The 17,640-nt window shown below is 29.0% G+C and overlaps 1 protein-coding gene across 3 annotated transcripts; it reads right to left on the reverse strand.

The window, feature by feature from the left end:
* Positions 1-6,987: 6,987 nt before the first annotated feature.
* On the reverse strand, positions 6,988-8,856 carry LOC129319323 (uncharacterized). Of its 3 annotated transcripts, none has more exons than XM_054964356.1 (3): positions 8,493-8,856; positions 8,265-8,407; positions 6,988-8,082 (listed from the first exon to the last, which is right to left on the reverse strand). In XM_054964356.1, exon 3 carries the CDS (start codon positions 7,671-7,673, stop codon positions 7,155-7,157), a length of 519 nt encoding a protein of 172 aa, XP_054820331.1. In that variant the 5' UTR covers positions 7,674-8,082; positions 8,265-8,407; positions 8,493-8,856; the 3' UTR covers positions 6,988-7,154. The 3 variants fall into 2 exon arrangements, with proteins under 3 accessions (XP_054820331.1, XP_054820332.1, XP_054820330.1); XM_054964355.1 differs by having other exon boundaries at positions 8,265-8,856.
* Between the last annotated feature and the right edge of the window lie 8,784 nt (positions 8,857-17,640).

A 17,640-nucleotide genomic window follows, 5' to 3' on the forward strand; every position in this document is an offset into this window, starting at 1 on the left:
AATATTTAATATATTCTTATATTTATATAATATGAACCAAAATTTTTATTAGTTGCTCAAAATTCATATCTCTACCTACTATACAATTAGCAATACAAATAGTATTAGCTTCCTTGATTGGATTAGTTTTCATGCATGAAAAACTAAAATTTTTTAAGAAGAAACTGAAGTACTGCGAGAGCATTTTTTTTTTTTTGGTGGGGATGACAATTTTATGGAGGGGGCAAATGAAATTTTCCCCTTATTATAACTAAAAGACTTCATTGGTTTTAGTGGGGGCAGCATGAGGCTAAACATAGATCCATCTTTACTCATAACATAATAAATTAATGTCTAAATTACGGACATCAAGTATTTAGCAATGTCTCAAATAAAATTGTTAAAAATTTTTCATGAAAGTGAGCGTATATTGTGAGCATTATGGAGTGTGTGTTATTATTAATTAGAAAAATGAATAAAATGCATAGGTTATATAACGGCATTTTGTAAAAAAATATATTATTAAATAAGTATTTAAGTGAAAATAGAGTGAATTATAAAGCAAGTGTTTTTTTAGAGAAAGAATTTCTTTCATATAATTTCATGAGAAAATTTCTCATATTTCTTGGATTCATTTAAGAAAAATTCTCTTCTTTCGTTTTTGTTTTTGTTTTTGTCCTACTTTGATTATCAAAAAAAAAAAAAATTCTCACTTGGATAACTTAAAAGAAATCTCTCTTTCTTTTTAGAAAACAGAAATTTCTCTCTTTCGTCAGAGAAATAGTAAGCTTTCTCTTGGGCATAATTATGCAAATTCCTCATAAAATTTTATTCACATTAATTATTTTTCACTTTTTTTCATACCTTTTTCTCAATGTTTTTTTGCGGGAAAAATTTTCTCACCTTTCCCTACGTGTTTTCTATCCAATTTTTTCCCCAGTTTTCTCGCATTTATTTTATTTTTTCGGACAGAAATTGCAAGGACAAAAATCACGGTCAGAGAAATTCTCACCAGAATGTCAATGCCACCCTCACACCAGATATAACTTTTGATAAGACTGCTAATTCAGGCAGGTCAGGCTCAATTTGATTTAAACTTATTTAAATCAGGTTTAAAATATCCTGTCTCTTTAAAAAAAAAACTTATATAGTTAAACTCAGTCTTGACACCTTTGAGTTTCAAGCTTAGTCAGGCCGGCCCAAATACTTAAAACTTTTAAAAATATTTTTTTGAACTAATTTTAATTTTTAAATAATTTTATTAAGCACAAAATAATATTTTAACTTCAAAAGAACAAAATAAAAAAATAATAACTTATCAACTTTGTGTTTATAGCTCTGCTATTGTTTTGTTATATTATGTATAATTTATTCATGAATGTTTCCTTTACTTATAAATTAATGTCATAATTGTTTAAATATTGCTTTAGTCATGGTCATATATAAATATTTTATATATTTTAATTTAATCATAGTTAGACTACTAATTTAAAATTATTGTCCTGATTAGTTTAAAATTTTTAATAACTTTTGGGTAAATTGTACTTTTTATTTTTAAAAATGTGAAAAAAATAGCCTTCATTATATTATAATAAAAAATTATTTAATTATGAGTAAAATAATTTTTTAATTATTTCTTTCCTTAACTTTTTATATTGCTTAACCTTTACATATAAGGAGTTTTTACTCTAGTTTATTTTTAATTTTTAATTAAATTTGACGTAGACGATAATCAAATAATTATCCAAACATATTTTATTTATTATATTTTTTTAGTTGTAGAGTCAGAAATTCATACATACCTGAATTTTATTTTTAAAATTATTTTTAATTTTATTTTTACTTTAAAATTAATTATCTTATTTTATAAAAAATAAAAAATATTTTTTAGATATGCAAATTATGTATAGGACTCAAATTTTAAAAAAATATTTTGTCTTAAAATATTAAAATATATTTTAAATATAATTTTAAGATATTTTATTGATTAAAACAATAAAAATATAGAAATATAAATTTTTTAATTTTTTTAAAAATAACTATAATAATGCATCAAATATATAATATTTTAATATAAAATAATATAAAATTTAAAGAGTTAATTAATATTTATTATATTTTATATATATTTTAAAAATTATTTTTTTATTTAGATATTCAGGCCAAGCCTGAACATGATTAGGCTTAACTTGAATTTTTTTTAGGCCTATTTGGGCAACTCAAATAGACCTGAATATTAAAAAAATTAACATTTTTTAGGCTTGGGCTTAAATTTTTCTAGTGAATTTGGGTTGGTCTATCAGGCTTGACCCACATTACCGATTCTAACTTTTGAATGTGGGACTGAAGTCTAAAAGCTGAAATTTTCAATTAGAAAAATTGTCATTTTTCTTTTTCTTTTTTTTACATGTAGCACTGGCATCCTAAACTTGTCCTATAGCAAGTTGAAAAGAATTTAATGGAGGGACGTACTAATCTAGATCCAATCAAAACAAGACCTCAACTCCAATCTAGGGGGACTTTAACTAAGGTACTAATTGTAACGGGTACAAAGTTCAATAAGAGAGACTATTTTAAAATACTAGCTTATTGAGTTGAAAAGCTTTTTATACTTATAAACTCTACATTACTTGTAAGGCTTTTTAATATGGGACTCATTACAATGCCATCCCATCAAGAGACGACATTCCCGATGATTCCACTCCATGGTGCTTCCCTTGACTTTCTGCTTGTTAAAATCTTCTGTGGGTACCTTTTGTAGGTGACTTTTTCCGTGACATCAGTCTCTTAACAAAAACACTAATATAATGAGCATAAGTCTAAATAAAAAGTTTATCCTAAAAAACTAGTCTGTTAGGTGAGAAAACTCTTTACACTTATAAACTTCATACCACTTATGAGATTCTTTTATGTGAGACTTGTTACACTAATTTTTTCAAATTGAATAAAAAAGAAACCCTTTTGAGTGAAAGTTATATCACTAGCACTGTTACATTTTTAGAACTTGAACTCAGATACTTTTAATTGAGGTAATATAACCAGTTAAACGGAGGGTAGGATGATTATTTGGAAAAAAAAAAAATCTTTAAACCACTCATAAACTTCCGAATTCCTTCCTTGTTATCTCCCTTTCCCTTTGCTTTTCTTTTCAACCCAAAAAGCAAAACACTTGCCGCCACAAAGGGGAAAGGAAAATTAAACAAAAGCGAAACAAAACTTGAAATGATAGTTGCAGCAGATTAATTGCATCCATAAGGAGGATTCAAAGGTTGTAGAATTTAGTATTGAATTTTACGCTAACCATCATTGTCGGTAGCATGATACTCAAAACCTTATTTAATCTTAGGGTATAAAATTTGAAGATAATTATCATTAAGGTAGGAAATTCAGTTTTACTAATATTCTAAAGTAATCATGATCATTCCCATTTTGTGCCATGTATTACTAAGGCGTGCTTATGTTTAGATATTGAACCATTTTGATGTTCGCCTAATATTGAATTGGATAACTTAATTTGTTAGGGGTATTCATGATAATGTTGTTTCGGATTCCAGTCATATCAAAATGAGTCTAGTTCAACTTGAAAATAATCAAGATGAGACATCATAGAATGAGGCAAAATTACACTTGAGACATGAATGAGACATAGGTTAATTGTCAAGATGTCTCAGCCTGTCTTATCTCAAATAAATATCTATATTATTTTTTAATTTTATGTTGTTATTACTGATTAAATTGAAAATTATTTTTGGGATATTATTCAGGGGGCGAGATTAATTATAGGCAGAGATTGGCTTGTCAACCTTAATTTTGTACATAGCAATTATGTTAAAAATGCTAACGCTATGACTATGTTTACTCATACTTTATTCTATGATAGCCATTCTTCAACCATCTTCCAGCTTTCATTAGAGAAATGAGAAAAGGGAAATGAAATAACTACGTACTTTGATCTTGTGACCTTTTGGTCTTAATAAATCACTTTCTAGTCCCTAAATTAAAAAAAAAAAGTTACATATAGTTTTGCTTATGAAAAGATGACAATAACATCTCTCGAATTATATAAATATTAATTTAATTCCTTAAAATATTATAATTTTATTAAAGGGACTTCTATATTAATAAATTTTAAATTGAAAAGGAACATTTTATCTTTATTGATAAATTGAAATTTTTTCAATAAAAATTGTTATTCATTAAACTAAATTTATGATTGGAGTTTATTATTTTGAGAACTTATTTTTTAATAATGAAAATTACATTTGATAAGTTATAATTTCTTGTTTAATTCTTGTGATTCACATAACAAAAGTTGTTATTTCCTAAACAAAAAATTGTGACAGAGGCTTACTATTTTCAATAAGGGTAAAATAGTTTTTTCACTTTAAAATTTGTTAATACAAAAATCCAAAAAAATTTCAGTGAAATTATGGTATTTTAAGGGATCAGATTATTATTTATATAATTTAAAAGATTTTATTCTCATTTCCCTTTGTTTATCCCTTTTCTTGAAAAATAGTCATATATTAAAATTTAATCGGTTAAAATCTAATTTTATTCTTAAAATATTTGTGGAGGAACACCCATTAAAAAGAAAATAAATAAAACAAAATTGGCCCTGCTGTTGGAGAGGCAAAATGTTCGTCGTTTGGATGATGTGGGCTCGACAAACATGGCATACATTTGACATTTACGAGTAAAACTATATAATTTTTTTTAACTTCTTGTTCTTCTGAACATTCATCTAAAAAAAATACACCCCAATCCCAGATAAACCGAAGACATGAGAAAAAGTATTGACATTGTGTATAAATATTAATGGTAGTCATCAGTGGGTTTTTGATGGGCCTCAAAGACTCGGAGGTCTCCACATCACGAGTATTAGAGTGACTTCAATCTAATCTTACTCATGAACAGAGTAGCCAATCGAAATTAGTGCATTGGCTTGGGCTTTCACCCTAAGAACAAACTTTGAAATTGATTTGTCGTCCTTCTTTGTGTTCTTTAACTCCTTCTTATATTGAAAAATCTTAGCTCGAGTGTGAGCTTGGAAAAAATCAGAAATACGCTTCTAGAGGTAGTACAACCGATGAGACGAGGAAGCATGGAATCAGAAATCGTAGACTGAAGCCAGGAAAAATAACAAATGATCTTCCTTATACCAACTAAGATACTCGGCCGAGACAACCCCAGCTTCAAGATTGGCACTGGATTTAAACTGAGGAGGAGATTGACCAGTTTCCAAGAAATAAAAGAGGCCGTGACCTTGGACGGCAAATTTAATCTGCTAACACCAAACAAGGTAATTGTGCTCATCGAGCTTTAAAGAAACAAAGTGACTCAAAGCTACAAGTTCACCAGGCTTAACGAAATCAACAACAAGTTTTCCATCGGATTGAGTTACAGAGGACGCAAAAGAGGCCATTGTTCAGAGCAAAGAGCTCTGATACCATACAAGGTTTTAGCGAAAAGTGAAAAAGTAGAAAGTTGAGCTCATCACATTAACAAAAGGAGTAGAGTACTGATGCACAATAAAGTCGGTTCACTAATCGCTAAACGAAACTAAATGATTACAAGTGGTAACAATATAATAGAACGAAGAAACTAAAATATACACGTGGCATAATTACACTTTACATTATGTTCTAATAATGAGGAACACGGTGCACGGAAGCAGTGCTGTCCGGCGGAGGAGGCGGTGCCTCCTATAAGTAACTGTAGAGGAGGGAATCGGACTGAAGAGGGAGATCAAAGTAGGTAAAGCGGCGGATGATCAGCATTGTAGAAGGAAGAGGTCGGCGGAGGAGGAGGATTGTCTAGTAAAGACAACTTAGATGCTGGTGTGTGAGTAATCTTCACTCTTCAGTTTGTTCAACTTGTAAATTTGTATGTTGCTGCTCTAACTTTTCCTTTTCATTTGTAATATAAACATGATGAGTTTTCTTTGTTGCTTCGACATAAAGAGGGTCTGAGACTAAGAGAATTCAAATTTAGTGATTATACCAATATAAATCATTCTGATTTTGTTGAATGAGGGAATCAAGCTGCAAGCTGTGATTTCAAGCAAGAGAGATTTGCAAATCTATAAGAACTTGCCGAGTGGGAGAAGAGACCAGGTGGGAAGAAAAGAAAGGAAGCACAGAGAGATCTGGACGTGAGCTTCAGCGGTTGACGGACGATAACGACAGACACACGACGTCTTCATGCGGCTCGCAAGTTGGAGCTGTTAGGCTTGGCGCTTCCATGCGGCGAAGACAAGGACTGAAACATGGAATACCTGCGAAAAAGGCAAACAAGGAAACGTCAACATTCAGTCAAAGTTCAGTTCGCATTTTTTAACGGGCCTTTCACGTTTGTTGCTACGATAAAAATGCACCTTTATCCTAATTTAATTTACTGAAGTTTTTGGACAAATCATTATATTGAAATTTAATTCATTTGATATAGAAATTTGAGGCATATTATTATAATAGCTAAAATTAAAACAAGTGTTGTTCACTTAATTTTATGCATTATGGCTAAATTTTTTTTGGTCTCTTGTGTTGACTGGCTGTAGTTTTGTAAGAAAAATTATGTATAGGTCTCATATAAAGAATTTATTTACAAACAGGTCTTGTGAATTTAAAAAAATAAAGCCAAATTCTTTAAAATTTGAGTGTTATTAAAGTTTTAGGTGAAAATTCTTTATGCCCCTACTTATTAAAACAAAAAAATATCAATAAATTGAAATTATATTTATCCTTCACTTAGCACTACAATTTCACAATTTTCAAGTAAAAATTTTTGATTCACAAGTAACATTTTGCATGTTTTATAAGTAATAAACTAAAATCATATTTATTTTTTACTTACAATTGAAAATTCACGATTTACAAGTCAAAATTCTTAATACATAAGTCATATTTCATGTTTAACAAATACAAATGCATCCTTTTTTCATATATAATTTGATATATTTTAATAAAGATAGTATTGTCTTTACACCCCAACCACAAATTACCATCTTAATAACTTTGATTATAATTTCTAAATTTTACAGGGCTTAATTGCAAATAAATCTCTTATACAAGACCTATGTGTAATTTTCTCTCTTTCTCGTCTCTCATAATCAAGGTTGCTTGTTACCCGTGGCGCCAAGGGACTTTACTTCCGTTTCCTGGCTTCCAATCTGAAGGTCATGCTTTGGCGGACAATGTCCTCTCGGAGACTATAGATATGTAATATAGAAGCAGAATCTTACAGGGTGAGATTCTTCCTGATCTGAAAAGATCTAAACCTTTTAACATGGCATGTGAAGCTTCTGGCCTTTTGTCTATTTCCTCAATAACCTTATCCTCATTATTTTCTTCATCTGCAGCTCTGCATTTTATAACTGTTGAACCTGAGATAATTCCATCATCTCCTTCAGCTTCAGGAACCATAAGATCTTGTTGAACTGGAGTAGTGCTAATTTCATCTGAAGTTCTGTTGTTATCAATGAACACATCAAAGTGGCGTCCATTCTCAGTAACTTTGGGTTCTTCAACTTGATCAGTGTCAAAAATCCCATACGCACCCGGAGCAAGAACTGTATTTCCATCTCCATTGTAGTCTCCAACAGAGAGATCAGCCTCAAAATCTTGTGAATTCTCCATTTCTGATCCACTTCTGCTGAATTGTCCTTCTTCTTCAAGGTCCTTTCCCCTTGTCCTCATTGTTGGTCATCCACAAAATCAGCTTGTGGTTAAGCCATGGACCGATCAGTAATATGATCGACATCTGACAATGGACTGCAATTTCTTTCTTCATCGACAGTTGAAGAATTATATGTTATCTCTGATGCATATCTCACACTGCTCCCTTATTCATCTCCACCATCAGTGCTGAATCCACCTAACACTTTTTCATGTGTTTCCTTTTCTTTATCTGGACTGATATCATCATCCTTGGAATGGAATTTGTCATTATCCAGAAGATCACTTCTTTGCAGTGATTCACTGCCTTGAAGTAATGGTTCTTCAAGAATTTCAACATGCTCATTGTGAAGAGAATGTTTACGTGATGGTTCTTGAAGTTCTACATCAGGTGATGGTGAAACGACAATGTTCTCTTCCTCTGCAGGAACTAAAAGCAAGGTAATAACACAGGTCACAAGTTTAAATTAATATATTTAAATATGATAATTTAGATTCTTGTAAGTGCAATTATAACTTTACTTTCAGAAATTGAACGTAATGTCACATCTATTTATATAAGATGGAATAAGCCTATGAAATTGAAAACATCAACAAGTGAAGTGGACTAACCTTGTTTGATTGAAGACTTAATATCAATATGATCATATGTAGCCAGCTGACTGTTCTCCGAACATAAATCTATTTGCTTGTCGTGTTCCTCAGCACCTTCCAGTGAAAAGTTTGACAGGATTTCGCAATTCTCACTCCAGTGTCTGCTAATCCAGCATAAATACCGTTGAGAAAAAAATAGCAGAACTCTGCCTCACCAAATTCAATTCAATACTTGCAATAACAAACCCAGTAAATGCCATTGAGAGCAGATGTTGCGTTATTATTACGCATTTCATTGCCCAAGCTCAACTTGCCAAATCCTGCAATATAAGCAAGCAACACTGGGAGAATGCAGAATAACACACTATTCTTCAAACAAATGGTATGCTTCCGACGAAGGAGAATGCATCAAAGGAAAGAAGTTTTAAGTTTGATATCTGAAAGACCAACAAATGTAAATCATAGACCATAACATGATGGTGATGATGATATTCACATGCGCCTCAGCTTTCAACATCTTAGGACAGCTTGACTTCTTTGAGATTGCCAGAGTGTTTAAACTTGAACAGAACAGCCAGTAACACCGTAATGCTGACAACATAAGCCTTATCTTGAGTCATCTGTCTGCCTGATAATGAGCATGTACCATAAAGTATATACTTGAACATATCTGGCACTACTAATTTGACCATGAATGCAATGCAAACTTATGATGAGTTTATTGCGGGTCCATGTTTAACAAGTGGCCTGGTTTGCTCATCATAATGATATTCTCTATGGTTTTCTTAAATTGTTCTCGTTCAATGGGCTTTTTAATCAAGGAAGCTATTATAATACTTCTCACAGACATTTCGACAAACACTTTGCAGACACAAAAGAGAGAAGTTGCCAGCTGGGGAGGAATACCTACACGTTATTAAATTATTACATTGCCTCTCTCTTCTAAGCTTACAGGAAAAAAGACATCCATGTGCTTTTCTTTTTCTAAAGAACCAGAAGCTCTATGGGTTGTCTAAAAGTGACTACAGAAGAAGACACAGGACCCAGTCAAGCATATGTCAAATAAGCATTAGCCACTTTTCCATTAATAATGCGAAGGTAGATCCCACCGAGACAATCACCAAAACATGAATGAATACGCCAGATATGCTTATCAGCAAGACTTACATACACATATACATGCATGCATATATATATATATATATATATATATCATATGGATATGAGGGTATTGATGAGGCTTCAGCAGAAGAGGGTTTGGGTGGGTCTGTTAAATTGCATTTATATGTGTTAGGTGCTAATGCTTTAGAGGTTAGAGCTGTAAGGCTATGAAAAAGAGCACACTTTAGTGCTGGGCTCATCATGGATGGATGAGTGAATATAATGCTTTTGAAAATCCAAACTTCTCCAAATGACAAGGGTTAAATTATTTGGAAAAATGAGACTTATAGACTCATAATTTATATGAATAACAAAAAATCAGTGTTATTAAATAGCCCCCCAACCTCTATTGGTGTAATTAATTTAAATGTTAAAAAATATTTTATTTAAAAAGAATTAATTTCTAAAATCTTTATCAGTGATTCATAATTGCATATAAATATTGGATCAATAACTATCATTTTCTTTTTTCTTGTGTTCAAAAGCTGAAACATAAAACAATCTAATGTACACTATAGCAAGAAAATCTAGTTATAGGACAATCTAAGATAAAATACCTTGCTTTCTGCTTTCCTCTCAGTGAAATGGGGAAGAGCAAAAACTTGTAGGAAATTAAATTTTTTCCTTAAATTATCCTAAAGAAAATGTAATTGCTATATATTAAAAGTTTTTAATTAAAGTTGGTATAAGTGGTGATATTAAAAAAAAAGAGTTAGTATGGGTAACAGGGACTCTCTATTAGAATATACTAGGCCCAATGATTAGATTCAATAGTCTGCTATGATTAACAGAATTAGCTCAACGAACTTTGTTTACTGTAAAGTTTAGTGCAGATTGTAAATATAGGGATTGTACGCAAATGATCAACGATAAGAATTATACATTCAGAGCAAATCACCTTCTTTCTTTTCTTGCTTCACTCTGGTACTTTGTATTTTCATCATTTAAACAAGTAGCTGGAAATTTGAATTTCAATCCTTATGTAAGTAACAATTTAATTGGAAAAAGTTTACTATATATCCTCAGTACAATTTTTTTTTTATTCAAGTAAGTAAGAGAATTTTGCGAGCATTATCGTGGGTCTTGTTATACATTAGAAAAATAAATAGAATATGTAGGTTAGATAACAACATTTTGTAAAAAAATATTATTAAATAATTATTTTAGTGAAAATAGAATGAATTATAAAGTAAGCATCTTTTAGAGAAAGAATTTCTTTCATATAGTTTTATTAGAAAATACCTTATTTTTCTCGAATTCAAATTTAAGAAAAATTCTCTCTCAGAATAACTCAAGAAATTTCCCTAGTCGTTTCTCTCTTTGTTATTAACAGAAATTTCTTTCTTTCGCGAGAGAAATGGTAAGCTTTCTCTTCTTCATAATTATGAAAATTCTTTATAAAATTTTATTCACATTAACAATTTTCTCTTTTCACTCTTGTCTTTCATACTTTTTCTTGGATTTGTTTTTGCTGGAAAAATGTCCTCACCTACGCATCCGTATTTTCAGCCAAATTTTTTTTTTAGAGTTTTCTCGCATTTTTTTAATTATTTTGAGAGAAATTATAAGGAAAAAATAACGGCGAGAGAAATTCTAACTAGAATGTCAACGGCACCCTCAAACCAGACAACTTATGGGTGTGGGACTGAAGTCTGAAAGCCGAAATTTTCAAGCAGGAAAATTGTCATTTTTCTTTCAATTTTTCTTGTCCATTGAGGTTATTTTAACTAGAGCCCATACTAATCTGGATCAAGTTCAGACCAGGCCATTTCAAAGTGAAAGCTATAACCCGGTAATGATCTGAGTCTCATTTCCGGATTCACTTCTTGAATATGTATATGAAAAAATATTACTTAAAAAGATAATTTTTTAAATGACACCCAAATTTTTTTAAGAATTAATCTCACAGTTATCGGCTGTGGAGATACTTTGGATAATTAAAAAAAAAAAAACATGAAAGTTATACCGTCGATGTTGCTGGCATTTTTAGAGTTAGAGTTTAAACTTGAAATCTCTAGTTAATCAAATATATGCCCAGAAAAACCACGCGTACACTGGTTTCTTTTTTCTGGAACTGTTCATAAACTTCCGATTTCCCACATTTTGATATCCTTTTCCCTTTGCCTTTCTTTTGAACGCCAAAATCAAAACATTTGGCCGCCGGAAAGGGGAAAGAAAAATGATAGTTGCAGATTAATTGCATCCATATGGAGGATTCAAAGGTTGTAGAATTTAGTATTGAATTTGAAGCTAATTAACCATCATTGTCATGGGATTTATGTCGGTAGCATAATTCTCAAACCGTTATTTAATCTTAAGGTATAAAATATGAAGATAATTAATTATCATGGAGGTAGGAAATTCAATTTTACTAATATTCTAAAATAATCATGATTATTCCCATTTTGTGTTATGAATTAATATTCGCGTTCAAAGCCTGATATTGATCTATTTTTATGTTTGCCTAATGTTGAATTGGGTTACTTTTTCTTTCAAAGCATAATATTCTATATATTAATTAAATAAAAGAGTAAAAAGAACAGTTTATTTGATTACTACTGGAGTATGTTAAAAGTTCAGAATTTACATCAATAAATGTTAAGTATAGAAGAAGGAGCTAGTCTATTATAAAATGATAAATCAATATTTAAATTCTTATTTGAAGACTAATCATATCTTAAATATAATTATCTCTTATTAATGGACACTTATAAGCAAGAAAAAGAAGTTTGGAATTTACACTCTCTTAATTTAATGTGATAAAAAAAATGAGGGAAAAGGTAGTTTGTTGCTTTATTTGGAGCAGATTGGTGTAGGGTTCTTTCTTTTTAATTTTTTTTATAAAAATATAGAATAATCTCCAATATAAAATTTTGATATAAAATAAATTTTTACAAAAATTCATAAGATTGGATTTTGAATGAAATTAAATTGGCCAGCATGATTAATTAAACTGAATTTGTCCAATTTTTTTCTCTATTCAACTTAATGTGATTACTTACATATCGTGTCGCGTTGCATTAAAATATTAACTTTATTATCAATTTTTCCTTAATTTAATACATAAAATATTTTCACATCATTCACATAAACAGGGGTATGATAGTAAAAATAATAATAAATTCTACTTTAAGCTTTTTAAAAGATACACCAGACCAGTTCTTTTCTAAAGCTGGCCAAAAAAAAAAGTTCCTTTCTAAAGAGGTCTGACTTGTACCATATTGACAATCAACATCATCTTCTTTGCACAGTGAACGAAAATTTCATTACAAAATCCCAAATAATTATATTTCCTTCCGGCAAATGGCAATTGATTATGAACCCGTCCAATTTTGTTCTAAAATTATGTGTGTGTAAAACTATGGGTCAGACTTGATGGCCTCCCATTTAAACAAGTTTTTATAAGAGTTTGAATTTAAAAAATAAAATTTTTTAATTTAATTAAGCTTTTAAACCTGACCTTATAAAAAGAGCATGAGCACAGGCTTTTATTTTGGCCTTTTTTTTATTTTACCCCTAAAAATTGAATTTAATTTGAAATATAAAATATAAAATATATGTTTATATTTAAAAACTAAATTTTATATAATTTATTTATAATTTTCAAACATTATAATTTATATTTTTAAAAAGATATGTAATATTATAATGTAAACATTAAAATTTTTCAAAAATAAAAAAAAAAAGTAAAAGAAAAGAACTTGCCCGACCCTCTAAAGTCAAATCAATAAAGGGACAATTTAAAAAATGACCAATTTTATAATAATTGAACTTTTGGTCTTGAGCTCGCCTGTTTCTCAGCCTCTATGTGAGTGGTTATTAGTTGTCAATCATGATTATCAAATGAATTTTAAGGTTTATAGTCTCTCATGATGTCATCCATGCTGCTCACACTTACATTCTTCCTTCACATATCAATATTGAGTTTAGGTATTTTCAAGTAATATGGCAAAGCCATGACTCCAAGACAAATTTTTAAAAAATAATTAATAATTTTAAAAAATAATTTAATAATTTGAAAAATTAATTATATATCTATTATATTACCTAGCTTTGAGCTAAAAGGTTGAAAAATTTGAATCTAGGTGAAGAGATCAGATGGGTAAAATATCTAAAATATTGATAAGATAGGGTGCAAAATATAAAAGAGAAAAAAAAAGAGGGTTCAAAATCTAAAATTTCATAATATAATTTTTTTTTTCAAATGAGTGATATGCCCCTCACTTTTAATGTGGCTTTGCCGTGTTTCCAAGTAAAATGTTCCGTTAAAAAACAATGAGTCTCCAATTGTATATATATCCATTTCTCTGATAAATGTTGCTTTTGACTATTGACCCGTACTCTACCGTTCTAGAAATTATTTTTATGAAAACTTAGTGTAATTTACTCCTTGACACGTAGCATTCAAACTTTCAAAGTCCACATTTTTCAAATATGTTTATTGCCTCTCTTTTTCTTTGAAAAAAAATTATATTTTTCCAAATTTTTTTTTATGGCCACACAATATATTTTTTCACCTCTAATGTAGTCATTCCTTATAAAAAAACAAAAAAAAAGTGAGACACACGCCTCCACATGCATACACAAAACAGTTTATGGGACTTTATGAGAAGGGGTGGTGTTAGTTACTAAAACAGTTTGCGTTGACATGGTCAACATTAACAACATGTTTAATTTTGTTGTCAATGTTGAAGTTTTCTGGAAATTATGCCGTGATTTATTTTACTCTACATGAAATTCAAAAGTGTATAATTATATAATTTCTTTTAACTTGTTACAGGATAAGGGACAATTCTTTTTTTATTCGTCCAATGGTTTCTTTCTTTATTTTTTTTATTTATACCATGATATGATATAAGTTAAAAAATGTAAGGCAATTTTAATCAAATCTTACCCCTCAATAAAGTAGTTATATACTTTCAAACTAATCTTATTTTTTTATATTTACCTCTATTAAATACCCTACAATAAATATAAAATTAACATTAATAGGGACATTTTGAAAAAAAAAAGCAATGATTACACCTCAAAAGACTAAAAATGTCTCACATTTTGAACGTCCAACTTCTAAAAAAATACCTTATATTTTTTAATGGAGTGAGTATATAGTATTATAATGTGATGAGATTTGAATATTGTTAAGTGTAAATGATCAGTAGTTTCCCAATATTTTTTTTCCAATGCTTCATTAATTTAAAATGTAACAAGTCATTCCTAGTGGCTACAATTTTATAAACTAGAATTCATCTTATCATTCCTATTTTCTAGCATATAATATTTGTAAGTATATAACCACGTTCACTTTTGAAATGTTAAGTATTTACACGGGAAGTGTGGTAACTGTGCTAAGAAAAAAATTATTCATCTTTACATATCCTGAATTGTTCATACTTACTCGGAAATTTTGATTTTAGATATAATAAAATATATTTTATTTGGTCAGTTTTTAAAATATTGTTTTATCATTGAATTACTTCATGTTAATCTTTTTAAAATATTTTCATTTTCATTCAAAATTTTCCACCTCTCTATTTCAAATTTTTAATCTTTACACAACCGTTATTAACTTATTACTCCATCATTTAACATTTAATATCATTTTGGCCAAAACATTATTTAATATTCTATTAAAACAAAATCTATCCAAATTTATATGTATTATTTCTGTGCAGTTTATTAATAAAAATATATTATATTATTTATCATTATATTTTTTATGAAAGATAATATTTAGTTCAAAATTTTAAAATAAAAATTTTAGAATTTCACTACATTTTCCTGTAAGAAAAGATATATGATTTATATTTTATTTTATCAAACCACTTAGTAATACTTCGGTAACGTGGCTTAAGATGAAGGGAAACTAAAAACAAATAACAGATCTTTCAACATCGACCAAAGTTATTGAAAAATGAAAATTAAGATTAAAATTTTTATATGCGTCACATGGATAGCCATGGATTGGGTTATCAAAATTTTGTAGATTAGATTAAATGAAGTTAAATTAATCAATATGATCAATTAAACTGAATTTGTCAACTTTATTCAGCCTAATGAGAGATCATATATTATAATAATATTTAACAAGATTTTCTTCAGCAATTAACAAAACATTTCTACAGTCCAATATAATATATTTAAATTTACACAGTCTTTTATAAATGTAAATTTGCTCATTGACAAATAATATTCAAAGTTAAGTCCACAATATTTTAAAGAACGTTGTGAATACTCCAGTTTTAGGGAATTTCACTGCATTTCATTCATATAGAGACTTGATATAAAACCCAGTTTATATCGGATAAGAAAGTATTAGTTTTTTCGGTTATTCAAGAAACTTGCATGTGTGCACATATAATATTAGTAATTATTTACACGTTAGGTATGTATTTCAATCAAAGTACGTAATCTCATCTTTAGTTTTTTACTTTTTTAGGATAAGATCTCCAGTCAACAAGTTCTTATAACCAAAAAGATTAATGGCTCATGGTTTTATGATTGAACCATTAATATAATAATTAAATAAAAATAATATTTAAATAAAAAAAGATCAAAATGATCTAATCGTTTGGAGTCTTGGATTTTTTTTTTTTCCAAATTTTTAGGAAACATTTAAGTCAAAACAGGCCAACTCGGGTTAATTACTAAAACAGGTCAAATGATTGAATTAAATCACTTTCTTTTCTAGCAACTGTTCAGCCAATTCGATCATCCAAACTAGTTTGAGTCTAAAAACACTAGATTTGCATATGATTCACACAATGATGAGTTCAAATCCAATTATTAACTCAAACCTTTACTAACTATTAATCTTTGTTGGGTTTATACTTCTATCAATGCGCATCTTGAGGTACACGTAACTTTTTTTTTCAAAAAAAAATAGGGGGAATGACCAAAAGAAAAATACCATGAAATATGCAAATAATAAATAAATACCATGAAATGTAACAATTATTGTGTCGTTCTGGGGACTTGTTTGATCTTTTCTTGCGAAATGACCGTTACAAAAACCAATAATCACTTTGTTTGGACTATTAACTAAAACAGAATAAAAAATATTAGTTTTTCTATAATTTTTAATTTTTTTATCAGTTAAGTGCAAGTGTGCAACTACTAAAAATTAGTTACTAGAATTACGATCAGAAAATGACTATTTATTTGGAAAAATGACTAATATTAAATTGCAAATGATAAGTACCCCCTAAATTAACTCACTAGGGTCACGTTTTGTCCCTGTAAGTTTAAAGAATATTTACAAATTATATATCACTAAATGTTTATTATTATTTTTAAGGGAAACTGCTAGTTGTGCGCCTAACATTAGGGAGGTATTGAAAATCCAGAAATTCATTTTTAAGATATATTGCATATTCTTCTTTCTTTTGACATAATATTAAGGAAAAATTACAATTAGAGAGAAACATTATAACAATTATAGACCCTAAATTATTGAGATTTTAATAACAGATCATGATCATTACTTGTAATTAAAAAAATATAAAGTATCAAATGAGTGAGGCATAGATGGTAGCAGTCTAGACTTTTAAGCATCATTATAGAATTCGATTCTTGGAGATAGGTCGTGGCTTATGTTAGGCCAAGGAGGCGATCGGCATGAAAAAAAGTCCACTCATACCTCATATAACCAATTATTATTTTTCTTGTTAAGCATTGAGGTTAACTATATATCTTATATAAATAGTTATTATTTTTTTATTGCTTATAGAATGTTATTGACAATACTAATAACAATTGCTACTATTGAAAGAGGTTTTTTGAAATTAAAATTACTTAAATTTTATCTAAGATCAACCATGTTACAAAATAAATTAAGTGGATTAGCTATATTATTTATTGAACATGAAATGTTATAATAACTTAATTATAAAAATTTAATATTTGACTTTACTGTTTAAAAAGTTAGAAAAGTGATATGAAGATACATGAATAATAATACAATAAGCCTCTTAGATGATTTTACCTTAGGCCCCAAAATCCCTTCATACAACCTTGCCTAGAGATGTGTATGGAGAGCATTGCTTGGGAAAGGTTAATCCCTTAAATAGTTCTCAAATTTTTTAAAGTATTAGTTACATGATTGCTGGTTGTGGGAACATCTTGGAAAACCAAAAAAAAAAGTGAATAGTTAGTTTAAAAATAAACAAAATACAATTAGAATTATGTATAATATCAGTTGAAAATTTATGAAGGTTAGTTATAAACTTATAGGATA

The sequence above is a fragment of the Prosopis cineraria genome, unplaced genomic scaffold (assembly GCF_029017545.1).
Source record: "Prosopis cineraria cultivar Desert tree isolate PC_DT_omini unplaced genomic scaffold, ASM2901754v1 PC9, whole genome shotgun sequence".
Lineage (NCBI taxonomy): Eukaryota > Viridiplantae > Streptophyta > Magnoliopsida > Fabales > Fabaceae > Prosopis > Prosopis cineraria.

Excerpts from the sequence above, each read along its gene's own strand:
- LOC129319323 (XM_054964356.1), bottom strand. The coding sequence starts at position 7,673 with ATGAGGACAAGGGGAAAGGACCTTGAAGAAGAAGGACAATTCAGCAGA.